This window comes from Sitophilus oryzae, unplaced genomic scaffold (assembly GCF_002938485.1).
Source record: "Sitophilus oryzae breed Bouriz unplaced genomic scaffold, Soryzae_2.0 scaffold_552_pilon_pilon, whole genome shotgun sequence".
Lineage (NCBI taxonomy): Eukaryota > Metazoa > Arthropoda > Insecta > Coleoptera > Curculionidae > Sitophilus > Sitophilus oryzae.
In genome coordinates, this window is record NW_022147143.1 from 341892 (window position 1) to 368531 (window position 26640).

The following is a 26640-nucleotide window of genomic DNA, read 5'->3' on the forward strand; positions in this document are numbered from 1 at the left end:
ACTAGTAATACTTTTATAATTATCATAAACTTTACAGGCTTTTACAGATATGTTTTTTACATTAATTGATAAAGAAATATCCCATTCTTTTTTAATAGATTATGCAATTTTTAATATTATCTTAGGTAACGTAGATCTGTATTACTCGCTTTTATGGAGCTGTACGGGGAGGAGCTGCCATCCATATTGCCACAGAACAACTACGTTTTGACATGAACAATGAAACTTGACAACTTGAGGTTATTTCAACTTTTTCAGTTTGTGTTTTGTTGAGATGTTTGGTGTAACGTGGTTTATTTTTGCTCTCGGGACTTATCCATGTGATTGTTCGAAATTAATTGGTGCCTGTTTATAAATTGCCATATTAAAATGACTTTTGTGATAAACAAGTAAGTTCTAATTGAAATGGGATCGATTATCGACACAATAATCTATTGGAATTTGGCGAACCGAGTAGTGATGCTGTTCAGATTCTGTATACCTATACATATCTGACTGCTCCCACAAAAGTAAATTTAATATCCTATGTATTTAAATTCTGATTTATTTCATATCTAAATGTAATAATGAAAATTCTGTAAAATAAGGGAAAAATACCGTTAAGATTAACACATTTGCTCTAGTTAATTGTTTATTTTTTATATAAACAAATCACTTTATGACACCGTTAATTGTATTTAGTGTTAATTTCTTAAATAAACATCGATGTTATACAGTTAGTAACTCAAAAAACTGTAATAGTATATGTATAGATACTAACTAAAGTTTTGTTTAAAATTGGAAATACATTATCTAATAATAACAATAATAAAAGCAAAAAATCATATACGTTTGTCAGTGATTACATGTTCGTATTGTTTTGGTTTAGATTATTTAAACATCTATTAATTTGTATACATTTTGTTCTACTATTATTTTATCGGAATTATCAGTATTTCTTTATAACATACTGCGTTTTTTGATGTAACAGAATCTGTCTTAAATAACATTTATTACGTTGATAAACGAATTGCACACTGCAAATTATACATTCATTTGAACTTATATGTCGGTATATTTATTGCTACCTCTTAAATTGTTGATAAATTTAACCGAGTTAAGTATATTTGTTTTAGCCAATGTCAGTTTTGGTTTAATTTAAAAATAACTGGATATAATTCACTACATAAACCACTCTAGGATGTAGTGCTGTATTTTATGTAGAAGTGTTAAGTGTTGTTTTATTGTTACTATAGGCTCCAGCACTACTTTTTGTACATCTGCCTTTCTCTATGTGCCCCTCTTATTTTTTTTATTTTATCTAAGCGAATGTTATGGAAGGTCGTCTTTATTTTCTGACTTTTTATTGTTTTAAGAAATATTTTTTAAATTTCCAGTGATATTATACAGGGTGGTCCGAATTATATTCTGCAGATCAAAATAATTAAAATGTCCCAAAAATGCTTGGTTTCGGAGATACAGGGTGTAGAAGTTTCATTTTTATTTCGGTTTTTTCCAAATAATTTGTGAGCTAACGTCGATATGTGGATGAAAATTGGTGTCTGGGTGTTTTTTGCCATGAGAAATTTGATAACGATGTCAATAATATAACTCCTACTTGTAGGGGGCGCCACCTTATAAAAAATGAAACTTCTACACCCTGTATCTCTGAAACGAAGCATTTTAGGACGTATATTTATACGAACTTTTTTACTTATTTTTATTTGCAGAATATGTTTAATTCGGACCACGCTGTATTTAACGTTTCAAAAAAAAAATGTTTATCAATATAATCTCTGAAGATGTTTGTCTAGACAAATACTAATTAACGTTCACCTCCATTTTTACTGAATTTTCCATACTATGAAATTAGCATGAAAGTGGTCAATATTTGGATAAAAATTGGTCGAATTAAAATAATTATCAGTATAGCTATAATTCCGTCGTATGAAACCAATTACGTACGCGTAACAAACAGGTCTCATTTGAATATTGTTCAGTAATTGAAAGAAAAAAAATACATATGTATACCCCGTTAATAAATCAAAGAAAAAAACCACCGGGACCTATTTTGAATTAAGACAGTGAAATGGCGCCGCCTTTTACCAAGGCGCGTGTTAATTTTCATTTAAAAAAATATACGGCTATTTTCGAACCAAACTTTCATTTCAACTGAATTAGTGAAAAAATTCATTAATACTGACATGCTTTTTAACCTATATAAATCCAGTATGCAAGAGCCAATTGTGTAGGTGGTGTATTAAAGCATATTTTATATAATACATTATAAAATATAGCTTCTGCTAATGACTGAAAATTATAAATTTATTTAGTTATTAACTAATGACATATAATATTGATATTACAGGAGGTTAGTGACTCTTCACAGTTACGAACTAGTTCAAAAGATTTTAATTGTTAATTAAAGTTTACTACAGCGAATTCTTAATTACTTATAATTACGTATATTTAGCGTTAATTCTTCGACAATACATTTGGCTTTGCTGTTTATATAAACGTATCAAACAAATCCATATTTTCAGATACATGTATATACAGGGTGGTCCGAACTGTATTGCGGAAACTTCGGCAGCATATTCTGCAAATAAAAATAAATAAAAAAGTTCGTATAAATGTATGTCCTAAAATACTTCGTTTCGGAGATACAGGGTGTAAAAGTTTCATTTTTATTTCGATTTTTTCCAAATAATTTCTGAAGTAACGTCAATATTTGGATGAAAATTTGTGTCTGGGAGTTTTTTGACATGAGAAATTTGATTTTGATGTCAATATGACCCCTACTTGTAGAAGGCGCCACCTACATATGTTTAACCTGGTAAGTAGTAGCACAGAATATCTAGCTACGCGTAGCTAGATATTCTGTGGTAGTAGGTTAAAAGAGTAATAACTTTTCGTCCGCACCTGTATAAAAAATATACATTTACGATATTTTTTACATAAAAAAGGTGTCTTGTGAAAAATCGCTACGAGTTTCTCGAGATACATATTTGGAATCGAAATTATCAATACCTGTCATCAACTCCCTGTCAAAAAACTCCCAGATACCAATTTTCATCCAAATATCCGTTTCAGAAATTCAGATAAGTTCAGAAATTATTTGGAAAATCAGAATAAAAATGAAACTTTTACACCCTGTATCTCCGAAACGAAGTATTTTAGGACATACATTTATAATATTTTTTTTACTTATTTTTATCTGCAGATTATGCTGCTGAATAATATAATTCGGACTACCCTGTATATTTATAAATTATTGAATCTTTTGTAGTTTTTTTTATGTTCGTTGTAGGTAGTTACAAACAGAATTATTACATGTTCTCTGAATTTCGATAAAATTCTATTTAATTATATTTAACGTGTCCTATAATTTTTTATTAGCCTGATTTGTAATTACGATTATTTTTATAATTGTTTATTTATTTAGGGATATGTATCTACAGCATAGTATTTATAGATACTGATATGACTAGATTGTTGCTAACTCTATACGTTATAATTTTATATCTTAATTTGATAGAAATAAGTACTACTTGATGTCATTTGATTTTAAGATGACATTTTATCTATTTATCGTTGAATAAATAGTTGATCGGATATTTTCCATAAATTAATTGATTATTGAGATATTTAAAGGAGCGAATTGACCTTTATTTGCGTTAGCACTATTCTTTTTATTGGAGATGGAATTGCGCCACCTTTAAATGGAAAAAAGCGAATCAGCCTCCACTCCCAGCAGTTCAAAGAATTATTGACGTTTTATAAATAAATGTCGTAGATTGAATTGACGAAAATCATTGCTAATATTATATTGAAAATCCTGGAAACTAGGATGATTTTGTAGATTATGAAGTAACGCTGTTTCTATCATACATTTAAAAATAATCTTTGCTAATTCGGATGGTCTCATTGTTTATTAGTTTATAAGAATTGAAATATGTTGTATAATAGCAACATTACATTCGAATTTCTTTAACGATTTAAACTTACTTTGAGATGTTTTTCAGAGTGAAGAGAATTTTTATAAACTCAACACGAAATATTAGTTAGAACTAGTAAGACTTCAAATTCGTTTACTTTACATTGCAAGAGGACGGACATTTCACGAACAAGAATTATTGATATTTGGTGCAACGATATTATCAGGAAGCAAAGAAGACCCTTTTGCTTCAAGACAAGATTTTTTATTCCCGTCGTTAGATGACGATGACATTTTATTTGATTGTTTGTGTAGTTACTGTTGTTACTAGTAGTATCCATTACTCTTATGCGCATTATACACAACAATGGGCTGTGCACATACCTGGAGGGGCTGAAGTCGCCGATCAAGTGGCCAGCGATCACGGATTCGTCAACCACGGATTGGTAAGTTAAATCGTTTAAAGTTTGGAAGTTTTCCTAGATTTCTTGCGTCTTTTTTTGTAGATATTTGAGGATCACTACTTTTTATCTCACAGTGGAGTGAAGAAACGGTCGCTAGCTCCCAATCCAGAGAAAAAGGCTAGGTTGGCTGTCGATACTCGAGTGCAGTGGGCATCTCAACAAAAAGCCAAAAGAAGGGCGAAGAGGGATCTGAAATTTCATAATTTCCGTCAATTCCAAGATCCCAAATGGCAATACATGTGGTATTTGGTAAATAATGCATTTCCTTTAAGTAAACTCGATTATTTTGACTTTTTTACCGTTTAGAATCGAGGTGGCGGGTTGGATATGAACGTCATTCCCGTCTGGTTGGATGGTATTACAGGAAAAGGTTCAGTTGTGACTATCCTAGATGACGGTTTGGAGAAAGACCATCCAGACTTGATTAAAAATTATGTAAGCTGTTTCTTTTTTATTCCATTCCTCCCTAGATTAATAAGTTTATTTCCCTCCAGGACCCTATGGCATCCTACGACATAAATAGTCACGATTCCGATCCAAGTCCTCGCTACGACATGATTGATTCGAACAGGCACGGGACCCGATGCGCGGGGGAGGTCGCAGCGACCAGCAACAACAGCGTGTGCGCATTGGGCGTGGCTTACGGGGCTCAAGTCGGCGGTGTGCGCATGCTGGACGGGGACGTTACCGACGCAGTGGAGGCGCGCAGTTTGAGCTTGAATCCACAATATATCGACATTTACAGCGCATCGTGGGGCCCGGACGATGACGGTAAGACTGTGGATGGACCTGGAGAGTTGGCAACGAGAGCTTTTATCGAAGGGGTGACAAAGGTAGGTTATAATTACTTAATGTTAATGTTTGTTGTGTTGATACTACTACAGGGTCTGGCAATAGTTCGTCGGGCGTCTGTAGCTTCTAGAATAAAAACTTGAGAATTTTGTTTAAATGCAGACCTAAAGTATGTACTAGGATGTTTCACGAAAATATTTTAACTTCTATAGGGTGGCTCAAAAAAGTGTGCTTTGAGTAAGTATATTGTAAATAAAAATATGAGTAAATATATTTCTTTAGTTTTAGGGATATTAATAAATAAATAGAAAATATATATTTTTCAGCTTTTTTTTTTCTTAAACAAATTATTAAAAATACAAGAACCGGTCCTGAAATCAAAACTATATTAGGTATTTACTTTAGACAGTCTGTACTTACTTTGCTATAAATATGGTAATAGTAAATCATACAGGATGTTCAAAATTCTACGCCAAACTTATTAAAATATAAAATATTTTTTCTTCGTTTTTTTTTAAATGAAACTCCCTGTATATTATTGCATTTTTGGCTTGCTTTCAGATCACTTTACATAACCTTAAGATATGAGTAAATATACATATTTCTATAGTTTCAGAGATATTAATAAATAAATAGAGAAAATATATTATTTTCCAGCCTTTCTTAAAAAATATATTAAAAATACAAGAACCTGTCCTGAAATGAAAACTATATTAGTTACTTACTTTAGATGGCCTGTAATTACTTTATTATAAATATGGTAATTGTAAATCATACAGGATGTTCAAACTTCTATGCCAAACTTATTCAAATATAAAATATTTTTTTTTAGTTTTTTTTTAACGGAACACCCTGTATATTTTTTTCAATAGATGGAGAATTTAAAAATGTACTTTTTTTTGTATTTAGAGTATTTCAAAATTTTTAACGGTTTCGCAGATATTCGCGGTTTTATATTTCATATGGCATTTTCCACAGTAAATTTTTACCAAACCACCCAAAAATTTTTCTCTTGTATTTTACTGTTGAGATACTACAGACGCCCGACGCACTCTTGCCGGATCCTGTATAGCAGCTTGAAATTAATAGACATGGACTGGAACTACCTAGAAACTATTTTTTACAGGGTCGCAAAGGCAAAGGCTCAATATTTATCTGGGCCTCTGGAAACGGAGGCCGAGACCACGACAACTGCAACTGCGACGGCTACACCAACTCCATCTACAGTCTGTCTATATCAAGCGCAACAGAGCACGGCAACGTTCCCTGGTACAGCGAGGCCTGCAGCTCGACACTGGCCTCCACTTACAGCAGCGGAGCTGTCAGCGAACGCCAAGTGGTCACTACAGACCTACGTCACTCTTGCACGAGCAGCCACACCGGCACCAGCGCAAGCGCACCTCTAGCCGCTGGAATATGTGCGCTAGTTCTTGAAGCGAACCCAAACTTAACTTGGAGAGACATGCAACACATCGTGGTGAGAACTGCCAGGCCTCAGCATCTGATCGCAAACGATTGGCAGGTGAATGGTGTGGGCAGGAACGTCTCTCATAGTTTTGGCTATGGCTTAATGGATGCCTATGCCATGGTTAAGCTGGCGAAGAACTGGATCACAGTTCCCGAGCAGCGCAAGTGTGAAATAGGCGCTACAGATATTTCCAAGTTAGTTAATTTAGGCTGTTGGTTAAGATTTTCGTTTAACTAAAAAATCTATTATTTTTAGACCAATACCGGCGAAGGGTTTGGTAGCTTTGGAACTGCAAGTGAGTGAATGCGAAGGAGTTGAAATTTTGGAGCACGTTCAAGCCAAGTTGACCATCTTTGCTCAAAGGAGGGGGGATTTAAACATTGAACTGACGTCCCCCATGGGAACGCGAGTCACATTGTTGGCTCACCGTGACAACGACAATTCCAGGTCTGGATTCAGTTACTGGCCCTTTATGTCGGTCCATTCGTGGGGGGAAAGCCCTTTGGGTACTTGGAAACTGAAAATCCATAACAACGGAAGACTCATGGGTAAGTGTTTGTTTGCTATTAACATTGTTTCATTGTGATTCATTTCAAATAAAATTCAGACTAACAATGTAGTTCATTTATTGTAAATATTTGCTAGGAATTGCTCCATGTTTCATTTTTAGTAATTTTTTTCTTCAAATAATTTATGAACCGTAATATTATAAATATAAATAATAGCATCATGCAGATAACAGAAAAACGTCTGATTTTGTTTATATAGTTAATAAGAATGTATATTTGCGATAAATCTGAAAAGCAGCTGGTCAAGTATTATAATAATAAACAGTGTGTGAGAAAATTGTAATTGCACATACACGAAAGTATTATACAGGGTGTATAAAAGAATGCGATTCTTTTTAAATTTTATTCTGTATATTTTATGATTTTATTATTTTTAATGGAATATTTTATATACAGTGTGTTCCTTAGTGACCTGAATTACGACGACGTTTACGACATACATTCATAAATATTAGCTTGTCTTTAAGGAACACACTATACAGGGTGAGTCTTAAATAAGTGCGAATGTTTTCAGGGCTGGGAGATCTCGATAAAAGAAACATATTTTTTCTTTACCGATTTTCGAATAAATCAAAAATAACCGATAACCTTTCTGTTTTTTTTTTCTTGTGAATTTAATCCACTACCTGTGTTGCCAAATTATGAAGATATTATGATTTTTAAATAAAAATTAAAAAAAAAATCCAAAAAATTCTAAAATTTTCAAAATTTTTTCTTCGCGAAAAAAACCTCAAAGATGTGTTTCTGGGGTCGAAATATTCTACCCCTAAAAATATTTGCACTTATTTAAGGCTCACCCTGTATAGCGTATCGAAATGTGATTTTATCGCGTGTTACATTATTTATATTTCTGATCAGTGTATGTGAAGTGTATATGTGAAACTAATTTTGTGGTGCATTGGCTCTAACTTATAACAGAAAATTGATGTGTTTGAAATTGTTCATGTGTTTTGTTGATGTTGATTGTTGATTTGAACCTTAACCCTCTCTAATTTGATTTCAACTAACAATTCCCTATTGGTTTTCAGGAAGAGCTACTCTTCAGAACTGGTCATTAGTCTTGTACGGATCGAAACATTTCCTGTCTTTGCCTGATACTAACACTAACGACTCTAACATTTCCAAATCGACTAACAAGTTTAAACTTTTTCGGGGCTTCAAAAAGAATAAGTCAAAGCAAAAAATATTGCAGAAATTCAAAAACCAAAAACCGTATTCGTTTAGCACGAAAGGCCCCAAAACGAAAGTGAAGGTAGTGTTTCCTCACTCAAAAGAACCAGCTGCAAACGCTTTAAGCACTACCACGTTAAGTATAGCGCGAAATAAAAAATTATCAGCTTCTTCGACGATTACCAGTACGACCACTACGGATTTCTCGCAACCTTTTTACGCAATTTCGAATAACAAGGTCCGGATAGACGACAGCGTGGTAAAACACTACTTGTCGTTCGTGAAAAACGTTACAATTACATATCCCGTTATGATCCCTTCTACTGATGTCGTGGTTGATAAGAAAAACTACAAGAAAAGTCAAAAGTTAAAGGAGAAAAGTCGCGATATCAACTTCAATCATAATACGAAAATGTTCGCAATGAAAACGACGGAAAACCCAGCCAGCAATGAGTTAAAAAAGGGTAATTTGTCTGTATGGGTAGTTGTCTTATTTTTTGCTTTGCTTTGTAGTTGTTTCAGTTTCTAAGGGTACCAAGACGTCATTTCTTATTAAACCAATATAAATAAAATACAGAATCTTGGTACTCTTAGTTATTATGTCCAATTAATATTTTTACGGTAGACAGAACTTTATAGAGTTTTATTTTTATTGCCTGTAGATTTTTTTATTGCCTGTAATTTTTTTTATTTCCATGGTATATCTATTACTAGCTGTTCAATTGTTCTTCCTGGTTTTTTATAATCTTCTTAGTTAAAATCTACTAATTCTAGCAGGGTACTTTGTTACTACAGGTTTGTTGTTTTTTTGTATAGGGTGGTCGAAATTGGTCTGTTTTAACAGAGAAAACCTATTTCCTGACTAGATAGAGCAAAACCGACATAGATGTCATGGGTTCGATTTCTGAGACACGTTTAATGGCGTAAACCGCCTGTTGATATTTTCACTGCCATCTGAGATACGGGGTCTTTTTGAATTTTTTACCATTTGGAAAATTGCCCATAACTTTTGTATTTCGTGGAATAATAAAATTCTGTAAAAACGTTCTTAAGGCAATTTTTTAAGCACAATCCAGTGGCGTAGTCAGTTTTTTTCTATACATGCTCTTTTTGTCAGAAATAATAAAAAATATAATTTTTTAAATGGAAATCATAGTTGGCTATGAACTTAAAAAACTGCTGGCGTTTAACCCTTTCCAGCGATATAAAGTTATGTGTATTTATTTCTAAGAATGAGAGAAATATTAGATATTGTATCGATTTCAGTTGTAATTACTAATACTAATAATAATAGAATGTTAATTTACCTTTTCAAAAGTCTTTAATTGTGCAGATAAATAATAATATAGATTAAATTGTGATAAAAAAATAATTAAGCAAATAGGTCAACTCGAAATCAAAGCCCGCTTCGATATAAAGATAAAAACCCTCATATTTCTCTCATTCTTAGAAATAGATACCCATAACTTTATATCGTTGGAAAGGGTTAAACGCCAGCATTTTTTTAAGTTCATAGCCAACTACGATTTCCATTTAAAAAATTATATTTTTTATTATTTCTGACAAAAAGAGCAAGCATAGAAAAAAACTGACTACGCCACTGGATTGTGCTTAAAAAAGTACCTTAACAACGTTTTTACAGAATTTTATAATTCCGCGAAATAAAAAAGTTATGGGCAATTTTCAAAATGGTAAAAAATTCAAAAAGACCCCGTATCTCTGTTGGCAGTGAAAATATCAACAAGCGGTTTAGCCCATGACATCCATGTCGGTTTTGCTCTATCTAGTCAGGCTCTATCTAGTCAGGTTCTCTCTGTTAAAACAGACTAATTTCGACCACCCTGTACAACACAGAACAAAAAAGAAATTATATTTTTGTTCCTCAATAGAAGACATTTTCTGAAAAAAGTACAAGCAATTACAATGAATTTCTAGTTATAGATATACTGGTCTTTAACTGAGATGTTAGAAATAACAGAATCTAACTTAACGTATTACGTTTTTAGCTGATATTAGCGTTTGGAATTTGACGTTATATGGAACTAATACGCCTCCAGCTTACGACGAAAAATATCGAGGTGAATCGGCATTTCCCGAGACAAATGCAGAAGTGTGGGACAATTCGATAGAGCCATCTTCCAGCTGGACAATGAACAACGATCCGGTAAGTGAAATGGGCTTACCCCCCGTACGTAAAGGTATTTTGCGCGATATCATCACTAGTGGTCATCGACGCCCTACTAGTGCTGACGTCACGCGACATCCGATTTTTGAGGTGCAAGAATTTTTTTAACTAACCACATAATTGTATTCGTAGAACAAGAAGGACACGCTAGAAGTTGAAGGGACGGAAAACAGCACAGCCAGTTGCATAAGCTTCAGCCGCAGTTTTTGTTTAGGTTTGTTATGCTTTATTTTCATAACGTTTTTGGATTCATCTCTATATCATAGTTGTATCGATGTATTACTAATACTCATTACTTTACTAATTCTCATTTTGAAGTACTTATCATTATATACTCTGAGAAAACCGTTTGAGATTCACAAATTCGTATCCGATGAGATTCATGAACTAGAACAATATTCTGACAACAATTTTCACAGACGAAGAAGGCTTCTAGTGTCATTTTATTGTAAGCTACATGTAGCTATTGCTGCTATCAGAGCTCCTTGTAGGTATCTTCGTAAATCTGTAATTAAATTGATAAAATTATCATCACAGCCATTTCACACGTAAATATTTTTTTTTGTTTAATTGTTGTATATTATTTTAATTTATTTGTATATAGACATGCTGGTATGTAGAATTAAAAAAAGCGCACAAATGAACAGCCTCTTTCTTAGAGCTCTTCTTAGAAATCCAATGCGAGGCTGGAATTTTACCATAGATCGATTTTAAGTAATTTAACATTTGGCTTCCTGCTCAAATTAAACGATAGAAAAAGAATCTGTATTTGGCGAAATAAATCACTATAAGAAAGGGACTGTTTGCTAACTTAACACAAAGATTTTAATTTTTATTAAATGCTGTACCTGAACAAGGATAGTTGGTTACTTAATTTTTGTTACATGTTACTAAATTTTATTTTATATTAAAATAATATCATTTCTGTTATTTCTTCGATAGTATTATAACAAAACGAAAGGGAAATTATGAATGTTTCACTGCCATCGTTAACTTAAAATGTATCACTTTTTCTACTTAAAGAGGTGAGTGTTTTTTGAAGATTTTTTGATTTTCAATTACAGTCACCTAGACAGTAATATGCTTCGTATTAGCTTTAACAGCAATTTAGTTTCCTCAAAGAACACCAATCGACTAACATGCCGTCAAAAAAATTAAGCCTCATTTAAGCATACTTTTTAAATAACATTTTTTAAATTTCATACCAATCTATAAATTCTGAACAAGCTACTCAGATAAAAATATTTTCGTATCTGTTTGAACTCTCAGCTGACTCTTGTCAGATATTCTAAACACATACAGTGTGTTTTATAACTAAGTTAATAAAGTACCTGATATGATTTTATTTATTTTTCATATGCTTCAACTAATCTTTATAATATATTTTGAATATAAATACGTTTATTTTTGTAAATAAGAAGTGTTTTGTCGGTAAACTATTTTTATTTGAGCTTCTTACAATTTTTTTGTGTTATCAAAATACTTTAGTACAAATGAATTTTATATCAACAAAAATAAGCTTATCGCTATTATGTTTATAAAGTGACGACGAAATTTATGCAACCTTTGCATTACAACAAATATTAATTAAATAATTGGCGATATAAATACAGGGTTGTTCACCACATACGACACAGAGTATTGTAGCTAAACGATGAGATTTTTACAAATTGTAAGTTTGGGGTTCGTTGAAGGACTATTAGAGGTACAATTTAAAAATAATTTTACAAGATACAGAGTGTCCCAAATAAGTAAAAAATATCAAAGTTGTATTTTTTTAAATGGAACACCCTGTATATTATTACATTTTTAGTTTCTACGATTAAAATAAAGGTAAATTTGATTAAGGTTTATTATACTTAAACATTACCGTTTTTGAAATATTTTCAATTTTGTGAAATTGCAGTAAAAATTTTAAGGCTTCATTTCTCCAAGGGTATCACAGTTTTAATACTAAATATTTACTGAAGTTTATTTATTGATCAGTTATTGTGTTGCAATAATAAAAATAATACTACCTTATACAGAGTGTCTAAAAATTTATTTTAAATAATTATTAGCTTCAAACGGCAATAACTTCTTTATTTTAAATGGAATGCCCTGTATATTTTAGGAGAATCAGATGCACAATTAAATTGTCTATCAAATTGTATTATACCATTTTTTACCTATCCCTTCAAGTTTTCGTATAAAATGCATTTTCTTATAATTTAGACCTCATTTATCAATATATCAATGGAATATTGACATTTTAGATTGTTTTTAAAGCAACAAATGTACAAAATGTACAGACTAGTAATATTATCGTTTTTAGCAAAACGATAATATTACTAGCCCATTTGTATGCAAAAAGAAAACTATTTAAATCTTTATAAAAGAGTATACCATTAATTAAATATAACACCATTATTTGCGCCCATATACTAATTAATTACATACTTAATTGTGTTCGTTATTAAATTATTATAAATAAATGTGGATTTGAGTCAGAAATCAATATAATAATAAGTTATCAAATTAAAGTCTCTGTAGTTATAAATAAGCATTTATTAAAAAATGAAATATCATTTTTAAGGTGTTACTTTTTATCACACTGTCTAATGCCCATACAAAATTCAGTTTTTTAGTATTTGGAGCAATTATTATTAATCAAAGCAAACAGTCAGTTAATGTTGTTTGAATACTGGAATCATATTAACTGATCCTCTTTAACAAATATTTAAACAGTTTTTTTTTATTTTTTAATGAAATAAACGAATTATATCGACAATATTAATATTTGTACTCTTTAAAAATTTGGTACATCTTTAAAAATAATCTAAAATGTCAATAATCCATGGGTATATTGATAAATAAGTTCTAAATTACAAGAAAATGCATTTTCTACGGAAACTTAAAGAGATAGGTAAAAAATGGTATAATATAATTTGACAGACAATTAAATTGTGCATCTGATTCTCGTAAAATATACAGGGCATTCCATTTAAATTAAAGAAGTTATTGCCGTTTGAAGCTAATAATTATTTAAAATAAATTTTTAGACACTCTGTATAAGGTAGTATTATTTTTATTATTGTAACACAATAACTGATTAGTAAATAAACTTCAGTAAATATTTAGTGTTAAAAACTTTGATACCCTTGGAGAAATGAAGCCTTAAAATTTTTACTGCAATTTCACAAAATTGAAAATATTTCAAAAACGGTAAGGTTTAAGTATAATAAACCTTAATCAAATTTACCTTTATTTTAATCGTAGAAACTAAAAATGTAATAATATACAGGGTGTTCCATTTAAAAAAATACAACTTTGATATTTTTTATTTATTTGGGACATTTTGTATCTTGTAAAAATATTTTTAAATTGTATCTCTAATAGTCCTTCAACGAACCCCAAACTTACAATTTGTAAAAATCTAATCGTTTAGCTACAATACTCCGTGTCGTATGTGGTGAACAACCCTGTAAATATAAATAATTTAAAGTATTTGTTAATTGTTTTTAAAAATAGATACCTTGTTTAGGAATTTAAACGTTTATAGCACCTACAGTAAAACATAAATAAATATCTTCAAAATATAATTTTAATTTAGTGATTAGCTTTTCTAGTATTTGTAACTATATTTATATTTTATTTAAATTAAAAATATTATTTTTAAGGGGTGTAGGTAAATAAAGGTTTTGGTATAAGTTTAAGTAATTATTTAATTGGAAAACAAAATTCCATTGTATTTCTTTTCGGAGAATATCTTCAGTAAAACAACCTAGTAGAAAAAAAATAAGAAATTAATAAAAATAATAGAAATATCAAAATTAATCATCACCAACCTTATACAGGGTATTAATTTTTAATCGACCAATTAAATTTATTTTGTTTAGTTCTAGTAGTTTGGTGTTTTATTTGAGATATTTTTAGGAAAAAAAAACGCGTTATACAAACAGACAGTATTTTTAAAATTCCAAAAAATAGTTGTAATTTATTTCTGTAAGGTTGAAAAGGTGTCAAAATTTTACACAGTTACATAGGTACAAGTTAATAAGCACGTCAGTATTTATTTTTATGAACCTTTGATTTAGGCTTATTACGAATGCTTAGAATGAGGCGTTTGAATTTTTTTGACAAGCCCTGTTTGTTAGAAGCAAATAAGATAAATGTGCCAAATTTAGTGGATAGAGAGACTATCTGTAAGTAACGTTTTTATAGGTTACTGTGTAACGAGAGATAATACAAAAAAAAAATCATAATCGACTTAGGTAAATAATCGTTTTTAAGTGCAATTACTCGTGTACCAATAAATTCAGAGACGAATAACTACCATTTTACTGTGTAATTGTGGAATAAATCGATTTAAGGTGAAGTTAATAGATATTTACTGTGATTATTTATGAATGTATATATACTATTTAAAAGACTCGGTTTTATTTTATGTTAATATATTAAATTGTAGTTCCTGAACCTATGTTAACCATTACTTTTTAAGGATTTAAATCAATTTTTAGTGTTAAATTTACAAAGCTATGTAAATGTTTTAAATAATGGGGTGTGTGCTATGTATATGTATCCTGACATTGATATTTTTAATTTTTATTTGAACAAGTGCCACTGTTGTTTCTGCACAGATTATCTAACTCACAAATGTTCTAGTCATTTTTTTATTTACAAATTTCAATTTTTTTAAAAGACATACAAGACATCTCGCAATCGAGAGTTTCAACCATGGTCTCATGGTACTCATCAATATAAGCAGAAAAAGAGAATATTAGGCACTTTTATTGCCACCGAAACAAATCTAATAACTCTACATCTTTGAAAGTACAGGGTGGGTCAAATTCGACGCTTTTAAATGGAAACACCCTTTTCTAGAGGAGATAGACGAAAACTAATATCGGTGTCTGGAGCTCAATTTTTGTCAAAAACATGATGGTGAAAACCGCATATCGATATCTGTTACCGTTTCGGAGTTACGGGGTGTTTTTCAAAAATAAGCACTTTTAACAAATCGTTGTAACTTTTTGCTATGGAAAATTTTGTATTTTTATAAAAACATTTCCAAAGCACCTTTTTACGTAGAATTTATTGGTTTAAGTATAATTTTTCTAAAATTAATAATTTAAGAATTATCAACAGAAAATTTGATTTTTTATATAGGACACCCTGTATATTTTTAATTTATTAAAAAGAATGTAAAATTACGTTTCCAAAAATATAACATACTTGATATTTTGCTCGATTCCTCTTTGAGATATAGAGTATATAAAAATTCGCCCGCTTTAAATGAGTAGGCTTTGAACGGCACCGGCTGTAAACCGGCAAAAAAATCTAGCTGTGAGCATCAATTAAAACGAAAATAATATTTGCTATGAGAGATGCAGAATTTTATAACTATTTAAAATATATTTAACCAACATCAACACATTTAAACTATATCTAATAACAATAAAAATAAATAGCAAACCAAGACATAAGACTTTGCTACAGGTGTTCGACATATCGACCTGGATCTTCTTTTATAGACAGACGGGGCAGTTTTTGAACATTTCTCGCGGAATTCATTAACTCAGTAGGGGCGAAAGATACCCTCTCATAACTGCTAAGTATTTCTAATTCTTCTCTAGATTATATGGAAGAATAAGAAACCTTTATTTTTCCGCAAATATATCCATAGGATTAGATCCATGGGCACTAAGTCAGGCGGCCTCGACGGCCAACGGCTGGAATCTTGGTTAGCTATTCAATTATTCTTGAAATTGGATGCAAAAATTTGCTGATAACTTCAGCGTTCAGAGGCGGTGCGTCGTCTTGCTGGAAAAATATGTTTTCGAGTTCCATTAAGGGATATCATCAATAAGGGGTCCAAAGCCTACTAGTTAAAAGTGGCGAACTTTTAAAAATTCTGTATTTCGAAGGGGATTATAACAAAATATCAAGTGTGCTATATTTTTGGAAAGGTAATTTTAAATTCTTTTCAGTTAATTAAAAATATAGAGGGTGTCCCAAATAAAAAATCAATTTCTTTGTTGATAACTCTTAAATTATTAATTTAAAAAAAAATATACTTAAACCATTAAATTCTACGTAAAAAGGTGCTTAGGAAATGTTTGCATAGAAATACAAAATTTTCCATAGCAAAAAAGTTACAGCGATTTGTTAAAAATGCACATTTTTGAAAAACACCCCGTAACTCCGAAACGGTATCTCCTCGTATCTCCTATAGAAAAGGGTGTTTCCATATAAAAGCGTCGAATTTGACCCACCCTGTACAAATTTTTTCGATTATAAAAATTGATTCCTCCGTCAGTAAGTCTTCCTCAAGTCATTTTTCTCTTATATTTTATGAATACAATAGATACAGAAACGTTGAAACTCTTTTTAACACCCAAATCAAGAGCTTCTTATGCCATTGTTTGAATTATAACAGGCATAGGCGCCGTATTTTCAAATTATATTGGGGGTGGGATCTCGAAAAATAACGAAAACATTACGATATTATTTATTTCTTTTAAGTCTCGAACAGTTAATTTTATACAGGGGAGGAAGTCTTAGCCCTTCCGTAGTCGGCGCCTATGATTACAGGTATATTTTATTAGATTCATTAAGATACTGAAAAAAATCAAAATTAAAATATTAAGCATTATTATGTTGTTCTTATGTTAGTGATGTAAAGGAAATATAACCCTTCTCAAAAATAACCCGCTAAAAAAAGAATTGACATATTTCAAAGCATTATACAATGGCATTACTATACTGATTAGAAATTGGCATGTCATGAGTTGATCTGCAAAATATTGTGGGTTATATTTCTCAATATATAAAGCTGAAACTTTGGCTCAAAGTGTGAATGTGATAGTGTAATCATTTTCGGTCATAATATACAAATATATTGATTAAACTTGTGATATGTTTTACTGTAGGCATTCTTATCCCTCTCACCTTTCTTATTGAAAAAAATCTATGTCGTTTTTATTTTTATAGTGTTGAAAAATGAGTGTGTATACATTCTTAAGTGTATTGAGTCTAGTTGCTTTGGATAGATTGGACACTATAATTTGACCTATGAAAAGTGACTTAACACTTAATCAAGAAGGTAAGAACATTCTAACAAATCAGATCTTCACTTGGCATAGGTGGGAAGAAAATTAATGTTATTAGACAGTGCATAACTTGTACATATTGCTATAATTAATTATTCTGCTTCAACGCATTTAATAATATCAATAATGAGATAGTTATACACTAACAAACTCTAATTTCACTTCTTTTATCTCACACAATTTCAAGATTAATTTGTTTTAAATCAGTAAACACAATTATGAACACTTTGATGATCTTGACTTCCTGCTATGTCAATATGTCGCGATAAATTGTTGTCAGATTATTATTATTTTCATTTTATAATATCTGCACTATACTGGGTGTTCAGTACATTAATTGGGACGTTCTTATTTTTAGAATGTTTTCCAAATTTCGTACTCCATAATGGAACATGTTTAAAGCGTTGTCCTGAAGGGTTGTACGATAGTGCAAACGACTTGAATGTCAACAGCGAAAAAAATGCCTTACTGTCCAAAGGCAAGTGTGTCCCGTGCCACTATTCTTGTAGAGCGTGCTCTGGATCTCTAGACTATCAATGCACTGAATGCTATCCAGATGCTGAACTGTATAGTCCTTCCGTTTTGGAAAACTATTGCTACCCTATAAGTATGATGTCAGAAGTATTGTCTACCAAATGGTATTATAATATATTTTTATTCGTTATAGTTTGCCTTTCTTTAGTATTTGTATTTTTAATATATTTTTACGTGAAAAGGAAACCTAAGGGTTATATGCATATCCCCTCGGATATTCAGGAACCGATGAATATTGTTGATAATAGATAATTTACAGTATATAGAAAGGGTTAAACCATAGACTTAAAATAAAATATAGACTGAGCATCTCATTCATAAATAGCTGTAACATGCGGTCAGACAATGTCTTGTTATTGTTGTGTTATTGTTTTAGGTTATAACGAGTGCGACACGAGCGATAGATAGGTTGTCTCTGTCGTAACGGTCGTTCCCTGACGACTCTGCCGAGAAACACAACACTGTCTTTCGTTTCTCAAGTACACCTGAACTCTCCGTATCATAGCCGGGTAATTTTTTTATTTTAATGAAGCTATAATTAAATTAAAAATATATCGTATTTAAACTTTTTTTATATTTTATTAAGATTTAGGACAGGTTTTTTACCAACCAAAAGTGGCTCATCCCCATAATTTTTTTATATTTTCAAATAAAAAAACAAGATTTAGTATGTTAGTATATGACATAAATTAGGATTGATTGACGCATTCAATTGTTTTGGTCACTTCCTGTTTCACCGGAAATGACTATAACTTTTAATTTTTAAACGGCACCCTCGGTATATTTCTACTTTATTCGATAGAAAATGACACTCTGAATAGAATGACATATCATATGTCAACTTTTGACATTTTCGCATATGGTTTAATTGTAATTGTAACACGCGGTTCATAACGACAATTTGACTCGAAATACCAAGTGTGTGGTATCAATATATTCATAAAAAATGCTTTTTCCAAATATGCTAATGAGTCACCCTTGTTCCATTTGAAAAAATTGACATATGTATGATTAAACATACGATTTGTACATCTTTTAACCGGCCTAGACAAGACACGAAACCTATTAGACGATCAAAACTATTTTTCCAAGGCTCCTTGATTAAAACTTAGTGTTTTTAACAACACCATGGTACCCTGGATTGAAATTGAAAAGTTGACATATGATATGACATTCTATTCAGAGTGTCATTTTTTATCGAATAAAGTAGCAATATACCGAGGGTGCCTTTAAAAATCAAAAGATGTAATCATTTCGGTGAAACAGGAAGAGACCATAAACAATTGAATACGTCAATAAATCCTAATTTATGTCATATACCTACTAACATACAAATCTGTTTTTTTTATCTGAAAAAATAAAAAATTATAGGGGTGAGCCACTTTTGAGACGACCCGGTATATTAAAAAATATTGTTTCATAATGTAATATCATTTTAAAATTCTTGTATGTTATTTTAGATTCTGAAGATAATTTTAGAATAAACCGGAATATATTTTTAATAAAAACATTATTAATTATTAACAGGGTTATAATTATGATTTTGTTACAATGTAAGTAAGTAAATAATGTAAGAGAAAAAATTCAGATTTTACATTTTACTAAAATATTATCTAAATAAGCGCCTTTCTACAACAACGCCACTGACTCCCAATGGGTAAATTGAGAGTTGCCTACCGGTCAAAAGTCGTTTCAAGACTTAAATGGATTATTTAAGTCAAATTTCTTGCAAATTTGGCACTGGCGAACCATATTTTATAGTTCTTGAACAGAAAAAGTCAATAAAATAAACACTTAAGGACTACAAGCTAAGAAAATGCGTTAATACAGCCGGGGACATAGCGGCAACAAAGCGTTACCGCACACGTGCGACACGTATTACAAGGTAATAAATGAATGAATAGGCTCCCTCGCCTCTAATCGGTGTTGTCATGTTGTAAAGAACTTATCCTTTTTAAACAGTATCCGACTTATAATTTAGTAGTATAAGGACTATTTAATACATCTATGGAATATTAAAACCTACTTTATTAAACTGTAGTATTAATATCTCAATATATGTGTATAACAAGAAAAAAAAATATTGATAATATTAAAGACGTGACAACATAGGCTGGATGAGGAAGGCTCGGTCGACCGTACCCAGAAGTAAACATGTGTACAAAAAAGCTTGTTTGACCGCGTTGAGATGTAAATAGTGTAGTCTATATTTTATTTTAAGTCTATGGGTTAAACATATCCTTATGTTTTGTCCAACAAAAATAATTATGTTTTGTATTTAAATAGTATTCAACTGTGATTTAGTGACGAGAATTAATTCAGCCGTATTTTATATAAAAGTGATTATTATTATTGTTATTATTATACTATATTAGATAAGCCAATAAATGAATTAATATATTTTGGTGTTTTTTTTTATCCGACCATACCAACAGGTATGGTAGGCTGTTAAGATCGGCAAAAAAAAGTTTTTTTAAATTCACTCAAAATGAGTTATTTGGGTCATAAATGACCTAAATACAAAATACACACACCGGAAAAGTCTAGGGATATTACAATTTTATCCAGCCATCGTCAGTAATTTTATTATTTGCAGTTCTGATATAATTAAATTAAAAGAAGGCATCCATTTTTCTCAAAGAGACCTGGTTCAAATTAAAAAAGTAGAAAAAAGAGCCGAGACTTTGAGTCTTTTTTCTACTTTTTTAATAATCAAATTAAAATAAACAAATAGTTTACAGGACGTATTGGAAATAAAAATGCGAAATTTACCGATTCTTTCAAATTTACCTTGATTTATATTGAACTCAAAAAAATACACACATTTTTTTTTATTCTAAACTGTGAATTAAAAAAAAGATAAAACCATTTTACTTAATAAAGGATATGGCCTCCTCTACTGTTCATTACAGCCCTACATCGTCTCTCCATGCTTCTGATCAGGTTGTCGATCTCTTCTTGAGGTACAGCCTGCCACGCTGCATTCACGGCCCGAACCAGATCCCTACGAGTTTCACGAGGCATACCCATTCTCAAAATTCTTCTTTGGACAGCGTCCCATACGTGCTCGGGGGGGTTGAGGTCAGGAGATTGTGCCGGCCAGGGTAAGATGTTTAATTGATGAGCATTGATAAACTCACTTACCACTCTGGCTGTATGAGGCCGTGCATTCTCATGCATGAGAATGAAATTTCTCCCAAAATCATTGGCATATGGTAACACGACAGGCTCAAGAATTAAATCACGATATGTGATTCCTGTTAGAAACCTTTCAGAAACCTCCCCAGACCATAACTGTTCCACCTTGATAAGGGTGCACTTCCTGAACATGATCCAACCGAATAAGATTTCCCGGTTCTCTACATACCCTAAGCCTTCTCGAATCCGGATGGATTCCAAAGCGTGACTCATCCGTGAAGAGAACATTGGCCCATTGTTCATTCGACCACTGAACATGATCTTGAGCCCACAAATATCGTACCTCTCGATTTCCTCTCGTTAAGGGTTGAGCTCTCCAGGGGCGTTTGCTTCTTAAGTTGACCTGTCTTAATCTATTGCGAACAGTGTCAGGACTAACGGTTACATTATGTGTTTCCTGGAGAATTAAACTAAGCTCTGGTGCTGTAAGAGTCGGTCGGCGTCGAGCATTTAATTGTAAAAAATGATCTTGCTGAGGGGTAGCAATGCGATGTCGCCCTGTGTGCCTTTCACCAACATCACCACTTTCACGGTAGCGTGCACTTAATCGCGGTATTACACTTTGCGTTGTATTTAATGCTCTAGCTACGTCGATTTGGCGCATTCCAGCTTCGAGCATACCCATGACCATGGCATTTCGTCTCTGTTAAGATATCTACGCTCCATAATGTCGTTTAATACTAAACAGAGTTATTTGAATGAATTCTGGCCAGTTATCACAAAAACATAGCCAGTACAGGTTAAATTCGAACAACTGATGCTTGGTGCTTTTTTATACATTTGACAAAAAATGCACAAACACTTCTGCAAATATCCCAAATTTAGAAATAACTAGTGTGACTACTTCGTTTCAATCGAAGTAGAAAGAATCGGCCTACAAATATGTGGTTGTTTATTCAAAACATTTATTTTTAACTTTAATAAAATGATATCCCTAGATTTTTCCGGTGTGTGTATTTTCATGGTGTCTGTCTGTCTATCCGTCTGTAACACGATAACTGAAAAACCGCTAAACCGATTTTAACCAAATTTGGCACAAAAATACTGTGGCACCCGAGAATCTGGCCTTTAGTTTTTTGTTGGGGGGTGGGGGGTTGGCAAGGGGGTATGGGAGGGAGTTAAAATTTAAAAAAATCCTAACTCCAAAATTACAGTAGCTAGCGAAACGCGGTTTTCAATTTAAGATTAGGAATAATATTTGCAACAAAATTTGTAATAACATCAAAATCAGTCAAAGTCGCAGTTTTTGAGATAAAAAAAAATTGGAAAAATTTAATTTATTTTTAATTTTATGAAAAATCCCATAAGCGACTCGTTCGTAAGGTTAGATTTTTATTAAGGAAATAGGATAGGAAAATATTACACAAATCGTAAGTACAATTTAAATTTCTCTGAGATTTCCGTTTATTTATCTATATTTGTCACTTTGAGTAGCTTTTAACAAATCTGCATTTTGCATTATAGGTATCAGTTTTAGTCGCGTATCATATCAGCTTGGATCGTTTTCATAATTTCTAAAGAGGAGTTAAATCAAAAACTTATCAAATAATTGACATTTTTCTTGAAATTATCTGAAACATTTTTTAGATTTAATTTGTTTTTAATATTGGAACGTGCGACAGTGCTATCCTGTTGTTCAGTTAAATACAGTGGTTTTGTATAATTGTTGATATTTTTGCTAAATGTCAGGTAAATAATTGTTTATTATATTATTAAAAATATAAAGTATATAGAAAACTCGAAATATGTTTACAAAAGGTAACAACAATAAGTACGTGCTCCAACGCGTAATTTGGACGTAAATATTCTTTAAAAAGTAGAAAAACCAAAAGCGCTATTGTTCGAAATTATTAGAGATAATTAGGCGGCCAATGACTATCGAAGTCAGGAAAATACAATCGACTTTGTTTCAATTGATAAAAAAAAAACATTCTTTGATACGAGAAAAGTTACAACACACAATTGCAAAAAAATCAAACATAGTTCTCCACAATGTGGACAGATTTTCGTTTTTTTCCTGTGCGATACGTACAATAAGTTTTTTTTTCTGTGAAATTGCTAAGGTAAAAAAATATATTTTTTTGATTGTTCCTTAAGAGTATTTGCTCGTTTGATAAGATGTCAAGTTAACATACTTTTTTAGTAGAAAAAAATGAGTGAAATATATAAATATGACAAACTTTCATTAAATTACCTTTTATTCTTATTTAATCTTAAAAACAGTCGTGCTTAATTATTATATTTTTTTTTGTGAGAACCTCATAATTTGATAAGAATATGTACAAGTACTTTTTTTTATAAAATTCAAAAGTTTGCTTCAATATTTCGTGAGTTTAGTTTGATACAGATTTTGATCAGATCCCAAAATGATTTTTCTATTTAAATTACTGGTAAGAACGGATAAAAATTGGCTTTTCAATATGTAAAGTGACGAAAGATCAACTATCAAACAAAAATGTGTATTTTTGAATATTTTGAACATATATCCACAAACTTGATAAAGTTAAAGTTACCCTTCCATATATCATTACATTAATTAATTTTAAGTATACTTGTTAATAGTTTGGTAAATTAAAAGGATCTTATTGTATGATGACGAAGTAGGTCATTGAGTTTTGAGGATTTAAAATATTTACACATCGTCTCAATAACAAATCAGAATCAATTTTTTTATAGTTAGGATCCTGATTAATACTTGAGATAGTGTCGTAATTGGAAAAAAAGTGCTACATACTCATAGAAAGATAACGAGTGTAGTATTTGTTTTTGTTTGTTTCGCAAATTTGTTGGAAACTTCTCTATTAAGTCCGTGTCATTCTTGCGTAAAAATATCGAAATCATTAGTTTATTTCCACAAATATTATTAAAACCCATTTTTGTTTCATAGTAGATCTTGATTTTTTTTTTCAAACTTTGTAATGTTTTTTTTTGTATTCTTTTAGGATTATCGAAAAATTTCATATCAATGCGACCAGAAACTCTATACTTCTTAGTAACATTGGACGGTTTCAAACTTTGTTGTTCTCTTTGTTGTTGTTATCGATGTTAGAGGGAACTAAAATCTAAACTCGGATTAGCAAAGATACAATATTGCATTATCTAAATAACTATAATCAGTTGAGTGACCTATAGAAAAGTAAAAGAAAACACCAAACTCTCAAAATGAGTTCGAAGGAGAAACTCAACGAAATTGTTTTTACCGTTCGAAAGAAACTCCCTTTAAAGATTTATTTTGCTTATGGAATGGGCCATGTTTTAAATGATGTGTGTGCGGCCATATGGTTTAGCTATTTATTAGTTTATTTCCAATTGGTAAGACATTATAGGAAACATGGACGTGTGCCTTGGACAGATAAAGTCATCTAGAAAAGAATATAATGGACCTGGATACTCTCTGTCATCAAATAAAATCCAATTTCTAGAATCTGCCCACTAGACATATTTAAACTAAATGAATTTTGGATTTATTGTGCTTACACAACGTTTCGGTTAGAGAGAGAGAGAGAGAGCGACCATGTCCATTATGTTTTCTTAAACCGAAGCTAAAAGGCAGTTATATGTTTTCAGGTTCTAAAATTCAGTAACAATCAAGCTGGCGTACTACTTCTGATCGGGCAAGTAGCAGATGCTGTTGCCACTCCTTTCGTAGGTTACCATTCTGACAAAGACTACGATTGCTTCTTCTATCGTTTTGGAAAACGGAAAATCTGGTACTTCATTGGAACGATATGCGTCATAGTTACGTTCCCTTTTATATTTTCACCATGCGTTGGATGCCGAACTCAGACAGCCACAGTGGTACACATGGTATATTACTCGATTTTCATCATCATTTTCCAATTTGGCTGGGCTGCAGTCCAAATATCCCACATGGCACTAATTCCGGAAATAACTCCCAGAGAGAACCAGAGAACAAAACTGGCAGCTATACGAAACGGAGCTACAGTATTTGCAAGTATATTTGTATACTTGGTTGCTTGGGGAGTGCTGAGGGTTACTGAAGGCACCGAATCTACAATCAGTCCAGATGATATCGGGAAATTTAGAGTTATAGTCTGGTCAGTTATGTGCTTTGGCATCGTGTGCTCCATTATATTCTTCCTGAACATTAGAGAACTGAAAATCCAAAAGAACACTGCTCTTAGTGAAGAATCCATGAAAAAATCCAAAACAATGGACATATTTAAAAACGTTAATTTATATTTAGTCGGAGTTGTTTACATGTCGTCCAGACTTTTTCTTAATCTAACCCAGGTATTTTTAAGCTTGTACCTTGTAGAAACGCTTGGTATGGTGGCAAGTGCTTTGGCTCTAGTGCCGTTAGCTATGTACATTGCTAGCTTCATCGCTGCAATACCTGTTGGAATGATTACCAAACATGTTGGCAGGAAAGTCACTTATATATTAGGAGCTGTGCTGGGTATAGTAGGTTGCATTTGGATTCATTGGGGTTATGGAGATATCTACGTAACTTACTTGATATTTGTAGTGGTAGCATTGCTGGGATCTGGTACAGCGATTGTGATGATTTCAAGCTTGGATATAACCACTGATTTAATCGGGACCAAGACAAACAGCGGAGCTTTTATCTACGGAATTATGAGTTTTCTGGATAAGCTTACAAATGGAATTGCTATCGAGCTCATACAGTATTTTCACGGGAGTAAGACGAATATAAATTATTACAGAGATGTTATGACGTACGCTACTGGCGGTGCCGTTCTCTTAGGTTCAACCGCAGTTATAATAATTAAAAATAGAAAGAGCTATAAGGAGGAAAATCAGGAAGAAACAGATAGTCGTGTTATACATACAATCACTTAAAAGCATTGAATGAAATATAAAAAAATAAAAGTTGAGTTCTTTTTATATAAATGTGTTCATTAATTTAGATTGACTACCTCATTAAACAATATTATAATATTACATACAACTTGTAAAATCAGAGTAGTTTTTTGAGAAGTTTGGTGTCGACACTTTTTTATCTTTTTCATTATATAATTTTTTTTCTATTTTTCTTTGATTATGTATTTAGATGTTGTAGTCTTAGTATCTTTGAGAATCTTCTCTTTTATTTCTAAAGAAAATACCTTAAAATATATTTTTATTGTTAATCTTTTTTTGGGGTGCTGGATATAATAAAATATTATATATAAATGTTTATAGTTTTATTATTTATTTATTGAGTCTTTCTCCTTCTTACTAGGATCTTTCTCACCAACTACATCGTCTTGTATCTTCTAAAGGAAGAAC

General features: G+C 31.5%; 2 protein-coding genes across 5 annotated transcripts; both read left to right on the top strand.

Moving 5' to 3' along the window:
• The first annotated feature begins 207 nt into the window (after positions 1-207).
• Positions 208-18467, top strand: LOC115887104 (furin-like protease 1). 2 transcript variants are annotated; one of them, XM_030906426.1, is made up of 11 exons: positions 208-389; positions 4005-4362; positions 4423-4629; positions 4687-4815; positions 4875-5213; positions 6299-6834; positions 6896-7188; positions 8238-8843; positions 10386-10543; positions 10697-10778; positions 18014-18467. In XM_030906426.1, the coding sequence occupies exons 2-11, from the start codon at positions 4198-4200 to the stop codon at positions 18439-18441; spliced, it is 2943 nt and encodes a 980-aa protein (XP_030762286.1). In that variant the 5' UTR covers positions 208-389; positions 4005-4197; the 3' UTR covers positions 18442-18467. The 2 variants fall into 2 exon arrangements, with proteins under 2 accessions (XP_030762286.1, XP_030762287.1); XM_030906427.1 differs by lacking the exon at positions 8238-8843 and having other exon boundaries at positions 227-389.
• Positions 18468-22851: 4384 nt separating this feature from the next.
• LOC115887129 (major facilitator superfamily domain-containing protein 12-like) lies at positions 22852-26548 on the top strand. 3 transcript variants are annotated; one of them, XM_030906467.1, is made up of 3 exons: positions 22852-23076; positions 24330-24699; positions 24955-26548. In XM_030906467.1, the coding sequence occupies exons 2-3, from the start codon at positions 24550-24552 to the stop codon at positions 26209-26211; spliced, it is 1407 nt and encodes a 468-aa protein (XP_030762327.1). In that variant the 5' UTR covers positions 22852-23076; positions 24330-24549; the 3' UTR covers positions 26212-26548. The 3 variants fall into 3 exon arrangements, with proteins under 3 accessions (XP_030762327.1, XP_030762329.1, XP_030762328.1); XM_030906469.1 differs by lacking the exon at positions 22852-23076 and adding an exon at positions 23318-23450; XM_030906468.1 differs by lacking the exon at positions 22852-23076 and adding an exon at positions 23683-23777.
• The last annotated feature ends 92 nt before the right edge of the window (positions 26549-26640 follow it).